Source organism: Panthera onca, chromosome C1, assembly GCF_046562875.1.
Source record: "Panthera onca isolate mPanOnc1 chromosome C1, mPanOnc1 haplotype 2, whole genome shotgun sequence".
NCBI lineage: Eukaryota > Metazoa > Chordata > Mammalia > Carnivora > Felidae > Panthera > Panthera onca.
Window position 1 is genome coordinate 61,107,131 of NC_138346.1, and position 18,094 is coordinate 61,125,224.

Genomic DNA, 18,094 nt, shown 5'->3' on the forward strand with positions numbered 1-18,094 from the left:
GAGAGTCCCGGATTCCGAGTAGAACCTGTTGGAGACACCGCAGGACCCGCGCCGGGTGGTGGTAGCCGTGGCCACGCGTGGGCGGAAATCCGCGCGGCCCCGCGGGAGGTTTGGGGCCAGTTCATCTGGGAGGTGGTAGCTGTGGTGCACGGGATATTTTTAAATCTGCTTTCTAACTTCAACTTCAAAGCAGGTTAAACGGAGTTCGTTCTAATTCAAGTTTGTTTCCTACGGAGCGAGTATTGGCTGGTGCTGGTATATATACATATACGTGTGTATAATATTTAAATTAGGCTTAAACTAGTTACTTTAATATATAGGATTATAAACCTGTCCCCCAAATACTTCCACCTCAGAATAACTGCTGCCCAAGCAGCACGTTATCCCAGTGGATGGTAAAATCCTGTGGTCCTAATAAAATTATTCTTGAGGAACTTGGAGTAAACTGATCCGTAGATAAGATAAGTGGCTAACCATTGCAGTCTGATCGTTCTAGGAGAGAAGTGCAATCATTATCTGGCAAACCTCCCCCAAGGCCATCTGGGCCTGGTTCCTTACTAGAGAATCGGATGGGCCCAGAGCAGCAGCCTCATCTTGAGGCTTTTGCTTGGCCAACTCTCAAGCATCCCCCAAGTTTTTCTATGGTCCTTTAAATCTTCAACCTTTTCCTCGTCTTTTCCAGCTCTCAGATCCACTTGAATTGGAACTACTTCGGTCCAAATTCTACATCTCTAGACACAGAGAAAGGGAGTTGGAGGGGTTGGAGGACACCTGAGAGAATCCAAGTTTAGGGAAAAGCTTGAACTAGCCACTTTTCCGAGTGCACTTATTGGCTTCAGTTTCCCATCTCTTCTCCACTCTGAGTGTCACAAAGTGAGCTGCCTCTTGGGTCCTGATCACAGAGGCCACCTGTCATGATAACTACAGGTGCTCACATTTCCTTTATGCTCTGCAGCTCAAGCTGTATTTAGAGGGTGGCAACTTTGCAAAACCCGTTTCAGTAGAAGCAAAAGTTAGCATGACCCCTGACTGCCCAGACACCTTCACTGAACTTGCTCTTTAAACCATGACCAGAGCAGGGATCGTTTCTATGTGGTCTGCTAGAGGCCCCAAACCTCTTCACCTGAGCCCAGGTGTGAACAGGTGCTGGGGGGGGGGGGGGCGGCGGGGAAGGGTGCTGAGGAAGGAAGGGTATTCTGATCAGAAATCGGCCTTTGGGAAATGCAGAACGTGGCCCTTGGATTTCCTGCTTCGGAAGCAGGTGAAGCTGTGGGCTTGCCAGCTCCAATTCCAGCTAACTTGGCTCTAGCCCTCAAAAGTTTCCGTATCTCCCCGTGCTGGGATCCTCTGGGTCTCCATCAGAAGAGCACAGTCCAAAAGGGGCCAATATGGTCTGCTTAGGAGGTAGACCAGCTGGACACTGCTCACATCTGGACAGGTGGGGCCGATGTTCTAATTCCTAGTGCAACATACAGTCGTGTGCGTCTGTGTGTGTGTGTGTGTGTGTGTGTGTGTGTGTGTGATGGCAGTTCGGAGAGGGGCTCTCAAAAGTAACCTCAGGGATGGCCACTTAGGGTAGGATGAGGGACAAGTAGGAGGAGCCACAGGGGACTGGGAAAGTCATGTTTCTGGACTGATAAAGCCCTGTAGGGACCAGGCCCAGGGTTCCCAGGCAAAGAAATGTTTGTGACCAACCCTTCCATTTGCGGGCTAATCTTTTCATCTGCAAAAGCAGCTATGAAAGGCTGGGGGGTGGTTGGCCCCTGAGAGTGCCAACGTGGGATCCACAAGGCAGAAAAAAGAGACTTTAAAAAAATTCCCAGCTAACATCTAGGCTCATTTTTCCCTCCTTACATGCACATGTGAAAAGTTTAGAGATTCAAAAATTAACCACCCACTCTCTCCCCCTAGTAACTGTCAGAGATGCAAGGAGCACAGACACAATGGTTAAGAAGGAAAAGCTTTTTACTTGGCCAGAGTCAAGACAAGGCAAAGAGAAAACCATGCATCTCTAGAAATCCTTCCTCTTCCAACTGAGGGCGTCCCCATTCCCCTCCAGAATCTTTTCCCTGCGTTGGGAAGTGGGGAGCGTTGGGAAGCCGAGCCGGCTCCAGGATCCATCCCTCTGAAGCTGCTCAGGCCAAGGCAAGGCTTGAGATCTGAGTTCCCAGTGCCCCCAAACCCCACCGGGTTTTTCCAAGAGTAAGTGCTAGGTTGGTTACTGCGTGAACTGCCGTTCGCCTGTGTCTTTTAAAAGTTCTCCAGCTAGATTTCAACAATTTAGGATAAAAACCTCCTGGCCTCTGTGACCTTCAGGCGGCTCCTCAGGCCTCGTGGGGCAGTTTGGTCAGGATCTCCACGCCCCCCGACGTGATGAGAACGGTGTGCTCGAACTGGGCGGACCTGAAACACACACAGCAGCCATGGGAAAGAGCGACACCCCTAGCTGTGGGTTCGGGGTACAGGGGAGAGGAGCAGCAGCCCATCAGGGCCAGGGCCGTTGATCGAAGCTTCCCTTCCCATAGAATTCAAAACCAATGGCACAGAAAGCAAACACCTTTGATTGTCCAGGGAGACCACAGTCCATGCATCCTCTAGGACTTTAAATTCGGGGGATCCCTCGGTGATGATTGGCTCTGTAAGAGGGAAAATATTTACTGCAGTGATCTAATCAGATTCTTGTCAAATATTGTTTCTGTTTCGGCTGATTATGAAAAAAGAGAATAAGATGGTTCTCCTCCCCTCCCCGCAAGTGCTTCCCCCACGGGTTCATGTTGTCATCTCGCAAGGGCTGATAATTGATGTTGCTTACATAGTATACTACAAACTAAACAGTAGGAAGAGGAAACACCACCGCATTAAAAAATGTATGAAGTTGCCTAGTTCGTAATTTTTTTTTTAGAAAAAAGGGCATTTTAATCAAGCCTTAATTAGGACCCTGTGGATAATAACCACCCAAACACCAGTCCCTCTTATAAATACCAGTCAGTTTTTAAAAATATTTGAATTTTTAAAACATGCTCAAAATGTTCATTAATCAGCAAATAACAATTTTCTTATTTCACTCTAATTGCTTCTCCATTAAGTACCACAGTCAGAAATATGATGCCTCTGAGGTCTGAGGTGATTGGAATTTGGTGGTGACACCAACCACATGATCAGCCAGGAATGGGCAGCCAGAAAGGACATGCCACTTGCTGACAGAGAGCAAGGGACATAATCACTTCTAGTCACTGGGTGTTAATCAAAACAAAACAAAACAAAACAAAACCCCAAAACCAAAAAAAAAAAAAAAACCCAAACCCAAACCAAAACAAAACAAAAAACCAAACACCACATTATGCTGGTAACAAAATTAGAGGTTGGACGGCTGCCGTCTCCTAAATGTGTCGGTAAGTATCTGATTTAGGAAGATGGGACTCGAGGATATTATTTAATCAGATTTGCTATGCATCTGAATTATTTCATTACACTGATTGGCTTTATTATTCCTTCACGGGACTGCCTGGCCTAGGCCAGCGCTGCTGCCTCCACCCAGGAGCCACTGCTCTCTAAAGGGGAACTTGGGCACTGACCTATAGTGAACGCCATTCCCTCCTCCATGAGTAGATCGCTGTCATTCGCTGCAAAACAAAATATATGCAGTAGGGGGAGTGGGAAATGGAGAGAAAGAGAATAGAATTAGAAGGACAGGACTGCTCAAAAACCTTGGTCATTTTACTTATTTTGTTTTAGGGTAGAAGGAAGGATGGAGAGATCTAGAATCCTGGTAGTGGCTACTGCCAAGGGGTTAAACACAGGGGTTCTGGGCCTTAGCCTCTGCATTTTCTTTGCTGGGGGTCAAGACTCCTGGGAAGGGTGCACCAAGGCCTAGCAGAGGCAGCCTGGGTGTTCCAGACACCTGTTGCGTTCCCCCCTCCACTGTCGCCTGGCCACTTGCTTCAAGGTCTCCTGGTTTCACTGGGTCCTAGGCCCTGCCCTCCTATCCCAAAGAGGAAGATATCTTGGGGAACTGATACGAAGGGAAGGCAGCCACTTAGTGTGCAGATTGGAGCAGGAGGCTAGGACAGGGCGGGTAACCCTGCAATAACTCCAAGTGTTGGGGCAGGGTGGGGTACACGCCTGAGATGCTCTGTCTGCACTCCTGCCCCAACCTCCTCTGAGCTGCCTGGGGCGGGGGGAGGGGGGACTCTCTGGTGCAAAAGGAATTCTGACCTGCTGGGTCTACGGAGATCTTCCGGGTAATGGGTTCCAGGCGGTATTCCCTCCAGGGACTGCTCCCACCCCAAGCACACAGGTCAAGGCCCAACTTTCCTTTGGTCCTTGTCCAGGTGTGCAGCTCCCCTGGGGGCCACTCTATAGAACCGCCTCCTACCCACACCCAAATCCTCCCACTGCTCTGGCCCACCCTTGCGTTCTCACTGTAGGGTGCACACCCAGGCAGTGAAAAGAGGAGGCTCTGGGGAAGGAACACAAGGGTGGGTATAATCTAGAAATCACTAAAGAGTACATGCTGCTAAATAGATCAGCTGTCAACGCTGTGTAGGATGTAATGAAGTTTAACCACAACAGTCAGCGGTTAGAGAAGGGGGTAGGAAAAGAAAAACAGAAAACAGTCGTATGTGCATGCTGCTGGGACATTGATGCAGTGGCATTTTGTTTTCAGTAACTTTCTAGGCAAATATCCCTTGTGCCTTCTAGCCGTCACCTTTTGTGGGAAGACAAAAAGCAAAATAAACCTTTCTTTGAGACTGAAACTGCTGGGCTCTAATCCAATAACATTGTAATGTGCTGGTTACAATTAAGTAACCCCCCCCCCCCCGCCCCACTACACATACACATGCATACACACCAAAGGATGATAATAGGCATTCAAAGTTAGAGGAGCCTCAGGAACAAAACTGCCTTTTCCAGATTCCATTCAATCACTTTCTTACCATGATGCCAAATTTCTGGATGTCCATGAAAGTAAGATCCTATCCCATGTCCCACAAAATGTGGACAGACTTGCAAACCATTCTGATGAGTTATGTGGCTTTAAAAGTGACCAAACAAAATATTTAATTAAATTAGGTAAGTTTTTAATGCATACTTAAAGTCACTTTAAAATAGCCCCTGAAAGAGAAAAAATCAGTTATATTTAGAGTCAGATGATAATATTACTGTTTTCATTATTCCGGAATAATTAAAATTGTTGCCATTGCATGTAATGACTCCCTTTGGATAAATTAAGAAAAAAGGTATGTATCTAACATAGTAGTTTGTTTCATTTACCTTAGTACAGCATTCAAACAAGGCCACTTTTAGATAACAAATGAGTGTTACCTCATATACAGATCGATATACATAACCAAAATACATGTGTATAGAATGCAGGGAATAAAAACTTGCCTTGTTTGTATGAGGTTTCGCCAAAGACTGTGCAAGTTAATACTAATTTGAGAACCAAACAGAGAAACAAAAATGCAATCTAGAAATGTGACTTCCTACTTTTATAGTTCCCTTATTTTGGACTATTTCAAAACATTATACATCTTAGAAACAGAAACACTCATACAAAAGGTCAAATCTGCTTTGTCAATATTCTTAAAATACTCCAAAACTTTGTGATCATTGGGATTTCCATGCAAGACCTGTATCATTAACAAAATTCACACAGAATGTTTTTTAATCACTGTGATGCTTAAGAGAAGCTAGTATTGTGATTCCTAACTCTTAATGCTTTATTAGTTATTTCTACATGCAAATGTACTGAGTTCCATCTATTCCACATAAATGAAATGTGGCAAATAGAATCCAACCCTAAAATCTTCACCTATAAAGTTAAGAAGTTGTTTTTGAAATCAGGTGAACATATTCATTTCTAGGAGTACCACAAAGATAAGAACATATATACCATTAACAATTTATATTTCCACATGGATAAGGGGCACAGTGCCCTAACCCTAACCGTTAACAATAAATCAGGATTTATAGGACTCCTATTTAAATTTTTACCAAAATCAAAGTTTTCAGATCTCAAACTAGAGTTTCCAACAGACCCTAGGTTCAATTTAACATGAACTCAAAGGCAGCATCTCTATGAGCATTCATGTCAATAGTTATCACTGAATACGTTTAAGTTGCATCTCCAGACCTGTAAGATATCTTCCCTTGGACCAGGATGTCACTACAAATAGCAGGTGGACAGCCTCTCATTCAGAATTAATTTCCATGTAACCGATAGTGCAGAAATAGGCAAGCTAAGCATGTGTTGACGACAGGAATAATAAGTCAACATTTTTATCTCTTAAAGTTGTACCTTATGGTTATAGTTATTTCTATGTGCTTTTGCTCTTTGGGCAGGAGGTACAAAAACTTTTCCAAGGTGTTTCCATTTGTACCACACAATTTCTGAATAAAAACTGAGGAGTGGATAGAGGGTGGAAGAGAGACTGAGACAAAACAATAATGATCAAGACTTTTTTTTTTTTTTTTTTACAAGAATGGGTTCTACTTAAACCTGTAAATTATGTGACTTCAATCCCAACAGACCTCAATGATTCTAAGAACACTCAATGTAAACTGTTCTATTTTATTTTCTAAACAAAACAAAACAAAACCCTAAAAAAAAACCCCTGGGATCTAACTGATTGGTAGGCATCACGGCTACATCTTAAATGTGTGTTACAATGGCAATCTTCGTTTTAATTTCTGATGAAAGGAGAGGAAGAAAACCCACTCTGAAAAAACACTTGGGTTCCCTCTGCCATCATCCCTCTCATTCCTCTTCATAAAAAAAGCTGGGCAATTACAAGGTGGCTAAAGGTATTTGAGTGCATTCTCCTACAACAATTTGCTGCCTGGATCCTGCTGGAACTTATGGTCATAGGAGTATCATAGAATGTATGTGTCATGAATGCAAAGGTCAGGATTTCACAGCCGGGTGGAAAGAAGAAAAGAACCGGACAAATTTCACTCAGCTCCTTGGCTAAGCACCCATCTCAATGCTTGATTCCCAGAAGCTAAGTATATACTTCTATCTGCTTTTTCAGGGTATTTTCCTTTTGGATTTGTAGTGAGCTTTTCAACACATACTTACTGGGACTAAATGCCATTAAATCTCCTTAATGTCCCTAATTACTACTTAAAATAATGCTCCTTCTACTACTTTGGAATATATGGGAAACACAAGATTATCTACCTGATTCTAGGGTCCAAATCTAATTTCATGGAGATAATCCAAGGGACCTGTAATAGCAGGTCCCGCTCTAACAGGGAAGCAAGTAGTGGTAACCCTGACTGCGGCATGGGAAGGTGGAGCATGTGTGCTTTTCTTAACTGGTGTGTTGAGGAAAATGGAAACAGCTGGACGGGCAGGGGTGCCCAAGAAATGCCTCCGTTGCGCCCCAACACCAGCCATTACAGGGCCTTGACCATTTCTGAGCACAAGGGTCTTCTTGTCCTGGACATTCCACTCATGAGATCTGCCTTCTTTCTGCTGAAATCTACTGAAAAGAATTCTCCTGGCATTAGCTGTTTTGTTCTGATTTTCCCTAACTAAAAATCCTCTCAGGCAGTACGTTTACCTATGAGCCTGAGCACGTTTATGACTTGAAGTCCTTCATAGGGACTATTTGGGGTGAGAGAAGAGGGGAAAGGAAGAAGGAAGTGTATAAACATAGTCTATGAACTTACTTTCAAATTATACTATTATCACAGTTCATGCTTCAGTTACAGTTTATAGTTGAAAGAGAAATCTCTCTTAAGGAATTTCATCTTGTGACTGTTTTCTTCAGTTTAATTCCCTTTCATGAGGTAGTTTTCCTCAATTGAAGTATTGTCTGGAGAAATTAAAACTCTTAATACATTTCAGCTACATTTTATGACTAAGGATACATTCGCCAAGAGGGCAGAGGAGTACTATATTTAAGTGCATTCTCTTCTAAAGAAGTAAAATTCACACGGAAATAGTTTTATCACCATTTCTACGTGAATCCTACAAACAGCACCAATTTCCAAACAGTCGTATCTCTGATTAAATGGCACCTGATCTTCCAAGTTACAGAATTTTACTTCAGTCTTTCCAGATTTTTATTTTAAGCAGTAAGCTTTGAATGAAGGAATGCACAAGTCCAAGGATTCCCTCTAATGACAAGTAATGTTTAAGTACAATTAGTAATATTTTTGAAAGCCAACAACCGTTTTCCAAAAGAGCGGTACACGTTCATGTCTCAAGCTGGATCACAAATTACTGTATTTTTCTTACAATAGTGCCGAACTTTTATTTGAGGTTTTCTGTTTCCGAAAAGCAGACATGATGGATTGAAATAAAAGATAATTTATTGCAGTGCTTACTTTCGTGTGCAGAGGGAAGCAGTGTAATTGTAATTTACAGTAGCTGTCAAGAAAAATCCATCACGGATGACATTAAAATGACTTATTTTGCCTGAGCCACTTATTGTTTAAATGTGCATAATCTAATAGAAAGAGATTATTTTTAAAAATCTGCTTTATATTCTTCTAAATTAATATCAAAACATATACTTATGAATTAAACATTAAAAACCATTTATTGATACTTTCATCATGACATTTACAACTGTAAGTTTAAATTATTTTTGATTGAACTGTCACATATTTGGGATGCGTGAATCTACACATTCACAGTATTCTCATACGCATGGATCATATCATCTAGAGATAATTACAAATACACGGATTTAGAAAAAATTTAAAGCAAATGGAGGTGCAGGGAGTATGGTAACACTGTAGCCCAAACATCACTAGCCATCCCTCATGAAGCACAAGGGCACAGAGAGAACTCTTTTCATTAAACTATTTTAGCCAGTGCTTCTCCAGAGATATCATCCCATCCTTACAGGCTTCAGAGAATTTCAAAATTTCCCATAAAGACCACTCGGTTTTTGGTGACGTACTACTCATAAAAGATGCTTGCATGTTCTTTTCATGGTGTATCAGGAGAAGGAATTTGTGCAAAAGATGGTAAATATCTTAAAATAAGTAAGGCTGGTTGAAAGATGCTTGTAAACCTTCGGTCTGTAATGATTCCAAGTACTTTTGGCTTAAAGGTGGAGATTGTTTATTTACTCCCTTGAGATCTTGCCTGAATAAGAAAAGGCGAAATAATAGAGGTCCAGAAACACTGCCTTAACACGCCAGAACAAACATTTGTTAGTCCCCAGTGGCAGACACAAACCATCTAAACAACGAAATGTATCAGGGTAAAAGTAAAAAGTTCATTGTCTATTATTTTTCACGTAGTTTTTGTAAGTGTAGTTGTTGAGACTGATCTGGTTTTCAAAGGAGCTTGTACATGCAAATTCATCCTCTGCGAAAACTGACCTTTGCGTCCAGATAGCTAAAATCCAATGTCACTTTCAATTCTACTCTTCCTCTTCTTCTTCTTCTTTTTATGTAGCTAGAATTAATGTAGTGAATATGTAATGAAATGCATTATCCTGCATGGAGATTTATCAGATTTTCCGACTGAATGCTACGCTTTGCGAGTACTAGCTGGAGTTCACCTGCATGTTGGTGTGGCGTGTGGCTCTTTTTTGTAAAGAGTTAAGTCGTACACAAAAAAAGGGAACAAAGGTCAGCACCCAGCCGCCACTTGAATGTGAGATTTTTCTTTTTATTCCCCTTGATGTATACTAGGCTCTGTGTTATTAGTCTTAATGATGGAAAATTGTAGTGTTGATACAAATCTTTTTTTCAAAGTAGTAGGCGGGAGCTCCATTTGTTAGTAAGTTTTTTTGTGACTAAAAGCCACGGACAGTACATTTATGTAGCAGTAAAAGGCCTAGATGCTCTTTCCATAGCAGAGCTAATTATTCCTACTGTGACCTTACTGATCTAGCCTGTTCCTAGCACATCTCATCTGCACGCCTGTTCCTCTGTGTAGATGGTGTCAGAGAATATGAAAAACCCTATAATGAAACCATTTTCATGATGGAGAAAGGCTACTGGAGTTGCACTTGCTACAAAGAGGCTCAATTATATGAGTAATTGTGATAATTTTCTACATTCATAGCCTTCAATGGGGAAAAAAGAATGAGAGCCACAAAGGAAAATTACTTTAACAAGAAAGTACAGAGAGTAAAAATGGAAGAAGAGACAAAAAGGGGAAAAAATAACCAGAAAAAAAAGTTTAAAAAATAGATCTGGAGGGAGGAATAGCGAGACAGGGAGAACAACAGAAATGCTCAAAAGCCCATGTGCAGCTGTGTTGCACAATTAAATTGAATTTTTTTTTCTGCAGTTGATGAATGTGACTACTGCAAATGTGCCTCTGTAGTTAGCTATCATTTGTTGTTCCGTGACAGGAAAAGGATAATTACCTCTCAGAGAGAATCAAAGGCTGACATGCCCTTTAGACACAGCCATGAATGCAGAGCTCGATAGAATGCTTGAATAAGAATCTAGTGTTCTCTGCCCCCTTCTACTGAAGAATAAATTTTGTTAAAATGCAAGAGCACCACCAGTAAATTTGTTGAACCCTAGGTGTTCAAAAATATGAGATACATCTATCGACTCATCCCATTTGCAAAAATAAAACTGCATTTTGAATTCATTTCTATTATATTCATGGACAGTAAGATAGTGAGATATGCATTAAATTTCTTTTCCCAGTAGGGGTCTGATTCAACATTTCCTATGAAAGAACAGAGAGACACTATCCTTTTTTCCCAGGCTAGTTAGCCTATAATTTAAAACTGTCAAAAACACAATTTTGCTCGAAGTCTTCAATAAAAGCTTCTCAGATATAACCCAAAGAGATTTTACTAAAGTTTGATTCAGACATTGTTACAATATTTTTAAAGCCATAAATACATTTAACTGATATTTTATTGCCTTTTTTCTTAAAGTATTTGAGGGCTTACGAAGAAAAAAGGCAGCATCTTTTCAAGGTGACTACGCCTTCCATCCTTTAGACAAACGGGAAGTGTTCAATGGTTCATATTAATGAGAACAGTGCTTTAAAAGGTACTGATGTGATCATCTTTAACAAAATGTATTACTTTTAGATGAAAACACATATTCCGTATGTCTACTTCAAAACAGTTATGGGGGAAAAAAGATCTAAACGTAGGTAACAGATTATAGGGAAAAGTCTTGAATTCAGAAAATACACATATACTCACAAAGCATGCATAGAATACCGTTTGGAAAATAAACAATGGTGTACAGGAAAACTGAACCGGACGAGAAAAGGACATTAGCTTACCCTTTTAGCCTGTTTGCTAATCCACTGATCTGAAAGGTAAGGCTTGCTCGAGCTAATGCTTTTTACCTTTGTATCACAAGAATATGTTTCACCTCATTCCTTTATAAAATTTACCTTTTCTCCTGTTTCGTTACCCAAGAGTTGGGATGTTTACCCCCTTAGGTACTTTTTTCCATATTTGGTATGATTTTGAGTAAAGGAACACTACAGACTAATATGTCGAGCTAAAACTAAAGTAGTCGTATAAATATTGCTTGCTGCTCTTATAAGTTTCCCGCTGACCTGAGTATAATTCACTGTTTTAAAATCTTTCTTTTTTTTTTTTTTTTAAACCCAGGGAACAACACTGCAGCTTGGCAGTCCACATACTGATATCAGACTGAAATGATGGTTCTGAATCATAAAACATGTCATCAACTTTATACCAAGCCACCAATAACCTTTGTACCATTTGCCAACCCTCCCTTTACTTGTCAGTGTAAGGCTTACCTGATTGTGTTTCCAATTACAGAGAAGGGAGCCCCCGCTCTGCAAGCTGCAATTGCTTCGTCTCTACACCTCCTGGCAACCTCCACTAACTTTTTACCACATTCGTCCACATTGCCCACCAAAAATGTTTCAGAGGTATCTCCATGGTAGCCATTGTAATAGACCTAAACACAGGCAAACATTTTAAAATATGTTCTCGTTTGTAAATGTACTCATTAAAGTATATATTGTGCTCATCTATGCATTTAGTAGATTCATATATTTCACCCTTCCAGAATTACTCTCAAGTTTCCCTACCAAAAAAAAAAAAAAAAAAAGGGACATGCTAAAGCCTCACAGAAATTAAAAAAAAAGAAGCCATACAACAATATTACAAAATTTAAAAATAAATATGTAATGGTAGGGCTATTTCAATAGCATTATGATTAGCAATGCTATTAAAATGTTTTGATACCTCATTTTGTTTCTGAGAAGACAAAACTACATATGCATAATTTACTGACCAAAGACACTGACCCATAATTACTATAATAGGTCTAAAGAACCCAGAAGTATTTAACCTAGTGAGAAGTTTCTTCAGTGTCATGGAGATATATGATCTTTTATTTACCATTTCTATACTTGGAAGTGATAGATAAGAAGAAATAAAATAGACTTGTCAGTATTAGACATAGGAGAATTTAGTTCTAAGAATTGAAGTGGCTTGATATGAGAATGAAATATGCTATGGAAAAGTCCTATCTGGAAGTGAAACCTTAATCAAATGTTCCAGATAGCAGAATGTTAACAGAAAACACTATACATGGGTTTTAAAGGATTAAACCATAACAAAATAGACTTAAGGATAAAATTACAGAAAAAACAATTTTATCAGTTGTCAATGATTCAGAAGGCCCCATAGGATCTTGAAAAATACCAGATTTGTTATAAAAATCAATAATAACAAACACTATAATAAACAGAGAAGGTAGAGGAGACTGGTTGAAAGCTGATCCTTAGACATAGCATGGCATTTGCTATTTTGCATAAATTTGACCTATGTAATTATTTTTCACATTTCTCTTTCTCATGAAGTAGAATGCAGAAACTTATAAAAAAGATGTTTATCTGAGCTTCCTGACTGTTTTAATACTGATTTAATGTCTTAAATCTGTATACTATTCTGCATTAAAAAATACTATCCTCTATAAGGGAAGCAGGAAAAGTCTTTACTATGTCTTCGGTTTCTAAGTTAGAAAACTGAGGCATACACAAGTAACTTGTCTCAGGTTAGTGGTGGAATAGAGAGGTAGATCCAGATTAATATGATGGGTTATTGGCTTCTAATCAAATGTTTTCTCTACTATGTCAAATGACCTTAACTCCTTGCAATAGAATTTTATACATTTATTCCCATTTGCAATCCAAGAAAGTACAAGTTTGATTTTATACACAAATATATAACAGTTGCCAATACAAGAGTAATAATCACTTCACAAAATGCATAGGGGCACCTGGGTGGCTCAGTCCGTCAAGCCTCTGACTTTGGCTCAGGTCATGATCTCGCGGTTTGTGAGTTCGAGCCCTGCATCAGCCTTCATCGGACTCTGTGCTGACAGCTCAGAGGCTGGAGCCTACCTCAGATTCTGTGCTCCCTCTCTCTCTGCCCCTCCCCTGCTTTCACTCTGTGTTTCTCTCTCTCAAAACTAAACATTAAAAAAAATTTTTAATGTATAACTCAGTGTTTTATAACTGTTATTTAAGTAAAAATATTTTTAAAAATCTTTATTTGCCTTTGTATAATTCTTTTGGCTAGCTTTCAAAATGACTACTTAGAAAACTCAATATATATGGAAATAACGATACTTTTGAAAGTCTGTGGCAGTTATCTATAATTAGGATTTGTGTTCACAAAGTATTCTTGTTTTGTACTTCATTTATTAAACACATATTTATTGAGCAACTACTCTGGATATCTCATTGTCTATTTTTTAACATTCAACTTTCAAGGGGTAAAGACGCCTGTTTTCCTGTAATGTATATACTACATGTAAACAATTATAAAACACATAATGAGTATTTTCTAATAAAGTATAAGGATCTAATAATGGAGTCTTTCACTTAATAAAAGATCTCATAAGAAATATAATTTGTGGGGAAGGGTAAAGAAAAAGAAATATAATTTGTTAAGATACCTACCTGTATGCTTCCTGACTCCTCCATATTTCTAGACACCTGAAATATTTCACTTTGCTTTATTAGTTTTGCAACTGTGAAATATTTGAATGTTAAAATTGGAATTGTTTATTAAAAGTCTTCAGGAAAACAGAAAAGGCATGGAATATTCTCTTTGGATGAACTGGAAGCAGCAGGAAAGAGTGTGCTGGTTTCATTCAAAGCAGCAATATTTTATTAGGGGGTGATTAGGTGAGATGATAAATGTAAAACCCCTAAATCAGTTAGAATTCAAAAGAAAAGCATATCATGAAAAATACTTTATTTCAGGTATACTTCATAAAATATCTCCCTCTACATGATTCTGAGTTGGAAAGATAAACCAACTGAATCTATGTGGAGCAAATGTTCAAGTATTCTAAGTAGGACAAAATGATATATGAAAAAGTATCAGCAATAAAAGAATCCCTGACTATATTATCATACAAACTGATAGGAAGACAAGAGGGTGAGTTAATTTAAACAACTAAAAATTTGACCAAACCCAAGGGTTGGATGCCAATTTCTACCTCATTCCCACGCTTACCTGTCTTCATGGTCTGGATAGACAAATAACTATTATTAAAAATATTTCCTCATTAATAGAAGCTATACTCCTTGAATGTTGTCTGTCTCAACAAGTTCTCATCAGATGATTAAATTTTATTTATTCATTTAAAAATAATTTATTAATCATCAGATGTATAGAATTTATCTCCAATCTACATAATCCAAAGGAACCGCTACAAAATTTTTTAGTAAAATGAACTGCCAAGGCACAAATCATCCAAGTCTGAGAATAGTGAGAGGCTGAGGGAATTAGTAAAGGTTAGAGCTTGTACAATTCTAAGTTTCCATGTGAAATCACTTTGGGTTGTTATTTAAAAGAAAGGCTGTTAACCATTTGGTAAAAACTTAGGTTCAGTGAGAAAACCACTCTGTTTGTATGTTCCAAGTTCAAGGCTCTCTACACCCTCTATACCAGAAATGGAACACGACGTTACCTTCAGGGATTTTAATAAATCTAAGGAACACTGCTAGCAAAAGAGTTGCTGTCCAAATAGACTGACACACACAGGCCAATGTAGCCCCTAATGACAGAGTAAGATAATGACAGGCCCCACTCAAAATCAGCAGGAAGAGGAAGATCAATCTTGGCAGAGTGAAGGAAAAATGCTGGCTTTCTTCGCGTTAGCTCATCTCATACATATCTAGCTTCAGCAGCTGCCCAGTGCTGTGGTGCTCTGCATTAACTACACAGTGGATCAATAACAATTACACCTTCTCAAAAACATGACACATAGCAGGATTGGGTTGACATTTCACTTAGGCCAACATTGATCTCAGTGCATCTGATTCCAGCCCTAAATTCAAGTCAGGCCTGGGTTTACTTGGAATAAACACAGAGTTAAAGACAAAAAAGGAAACCAGCTGCTTGCGTCTGGGTCTGGAAGTAAACAGCACTTCCCTTGGTGCAGTTCACATTTTCAATCCACAATTCTTCCTGTTGCTACCAGCAATTCTGAAGTTGATCAAAGACTATTTTTTTATATTATTTACTCACCGTGACATCAATGTTGATAATATCTCCATCCTGAAGAGGTCGACTGAAACATAAACAGAATAAAAATGGTGATAGACAGATCTCAATAAAAGGAATGTAAAAATAAATACCTAAGACTATCACACGCCCAGTGAGTCACAATGATAATTTGGAGTGGAAGAGGAATAAATGGAATAACTATATCTAATCTTTAAGTTACATTAGTCACATCAAATTTTACAAGACATACAAAATAGGAACATACTGCCATTGTTTAAAAATCTTTAAAACGGTCTTTAAAAAAATGTATTTATTAGTTTCCTTAATTTTGCAAAGACCCAAAACAACAGTTGATAATTTATATTTGCCTACATTTGGATTTTTACCATTTATATGGTTAAAACTTAAGAAGGTAAAAGAAATATTTCATGAACCATGACTTGTGTGGATTACACACTGCTTTAACAAACAGTTAAATTATGTCCCGTTGAGGCAAAATACTTCAAAATTTTTGTTTTACCATAATCAGCTTCAAAAGTTTACAGGTGGGTTTCAATTAAACTAGTATCTTTCAACATATGTTATAGATCTTAGTTTCATGTTTTAGTTTCTGAAGGAACAATATGTTATTAAGCAATGAATACCTGTCAGGAATACCATGACATAGCACGTTGTTTACAGAGGTACAAACAGATTTTGGAAAACCTCCGTAGCCTAGAGGTGAGGGATAAGCATCATGACTGATGATTTCCTGATGGACAAGAGCATCTATCTCTTCAGTTGTCATGTCAACCTAAAATATTAAATAAAGAAATTGTGCAGCAACCGTTGAAGTCATTTCCTGCACTCATTGACTATGTCTACAGCTACAGTACTTTCTGATGAGATTATATAAATTTACTGTGATAAACTTGTGATACAACAGTTTAATTAATGGTGATTAACATTAAATTTTTAATTGTGCCTTTTGGACAACTGTTTGGGCATAGGATGGTGTTATGGGCTATTAGGAAATGGAGACTTTAAACTCTAAGATCCTTTAAATTATCCTTGAGTCATTCAATGACATGACTCCTTTGGGCCTGAACACTTCACAAAGCTTCCTGGGCAATTCCTTCCTCTTCTTCAATGGTTAGTGCCTCAGGCTAGCTGAAGCATATAAATACATTCTCAAAAGTATCTTCAGTTTAGATGACAAAGCTTGAAAAGTAGGTCATCCCACACCTTCTTATCTAAGAGAAATCTTACATGGGCTTTGCAGCAATGGTGGGGAGATTATGGATGATTATTTTAAAAATTCAGTCTGATACCTATCGTAGAAATTTGGTTTTCACAAATCTTGATTTCTTTCATACCTGAATAAATCCATTGTTTTAAAAAAATACTTTGGAGAGTATTTTTTCTCAAACTCGAACTAAAAAAATCCTCTCTCAAACTAAAAAAGAACAAAAATAAAATTGAGTTTTATGAGTACATGAAGATATCTCCATAAACTCATAAGTCATAAAATTCTAAAACAAAATCTTTTATTAAAAATTAACTATTTCTGTAATATTTCTTTGTGTTATTTGATATTCACATTAAGCTTAGTTATGTTGCTGTAACAACTTTATTACACAAATGATACCCTAAGTGATTTCATTCCTGAGGACTCACTTCTTAAATTCTGCCCACCTTTTGGAAACTACAGGCCTATATATATATATATATATATATATATATATATATATATATATATATATATTTAAGGATTCCTATAAAGCAGGGTGTTTCAGATTATTCTGGAAGAACTAAATCTTGTAGTAAGATAGTTGTCCATAGTTACATTTTTATATTACCTATAGCTTTGTGTTATCTGCGCTAATCTTTCTTTGCAGAGCTAATGCAAGAAAACAGGAAACAAAGGATGAGGCAGAACAACTCTCTTCAGGCACACAGAAATAATGTGGGGAATAAAAGCAGAAACTACAGGCAGGAATAAGGAGGCAGAAGTCAGAACTGTCTGCCCTGGATCAAGTTGGACAGGCTGGCTGGGCCCAAAGTATCTCTGGAATCCTGATACTTAAAACTGAATTTGGATTTTAAGTTACCTCTTAAAAAAACACATAAAATAATAAAATCCCTTTCCCCCATCCCAGGCTTTACTTGGTTTTTAACAAATTAGATGTATACAAAAGAAGAGTTAAATGGAAAGAAGGCAAAGAGGAAGGTTTGTTGCCCCTTCTGTAAGCCCTTCTGAGGCTTGGTGAGACGCCACCTTTAAACTCTTCCCAGCCAGGAGGAGGACATGACGGGCCAGCTGACAAGCCTGACGAAGCCCTTGAATCTGATCTTCATTCTTAACTTCTATGCTGTCTCCCCAGTCGGGTACAATGCCTGTCGTCACATAGTCTGGCTTCTTTATGTGCTTGAGGAAAAAGGATTGAAAATGAAGATCAGAACCCAGCACACGACAATGGGATCATTTTTTCGGACACAGCCTCCTGCTTCATGGAGCTCTGCCCTTCCTGCCGGAGCACCGACCTCCGAAGCCAGCACAACAGACCCTCCAGGCTGCCCCCAGTTCCTTCCCCTGCCCTTTTGAACTTAACGTTGCCTGTTAGTGCTGCTTCTGGATGGTCTGTTAACCTTACTGTGCT

General features: G+C 38.9%; 1 protein-coding gene across 2 annotated transcripts in view; it reads right to left on the minus strand.

Moving 5' to 3' along the window:
* Positions 1-1,947: 1,947 nt before the first annotated feature.
* The window catches only part of METAP1D (methionyl aminopeptidase type 1D, mitochondrial), an 87,767-nt gene continuing 71,620 nt past the window's right edge, over positions 1,948-18,094 (minus strand). The window contains exons 3-10 of one of the 2 annotated variants that reach the window (XM_060621652.2): positions 17,713-17,862; positions 16,100-16,248; positions 15,477-15,519; positions 11,720-11,883; positions 4,938-5,035; positions 3,576-3,623; positions 2,558-2,636; positions 1,948-2,403 (exon numbers count right to left, since the gene is read on the minus strand). In XM_060621652.2, the coding sequence (XP_060477635.2) occupies positions 2,325-2,403; positions 2,558-2,636; positions 3,576-3,623; positions 4,938-5,035; positions 11,720-11,883; positions 15,477-15,519; positions 16,100-16,248; positions 17,713-17,862 (810 nt within the window). In that variant the 3' untranslated portion in view covers positions 1,948-2,324. Of the gene's footprint in view, positions 2,404-2,557; positions 2,637-3,575; positions 3,624-4,937; positions 5,036-8,533; positions 9,107-11,719; positions 11,884-15,476; positions 15,520-16,099; positions 16,249-17,712; positions 17,863-18,094 lie in introns of those variants that run through there. The other variant, XM_078451151.1, reaches the window with a different exon arrangement.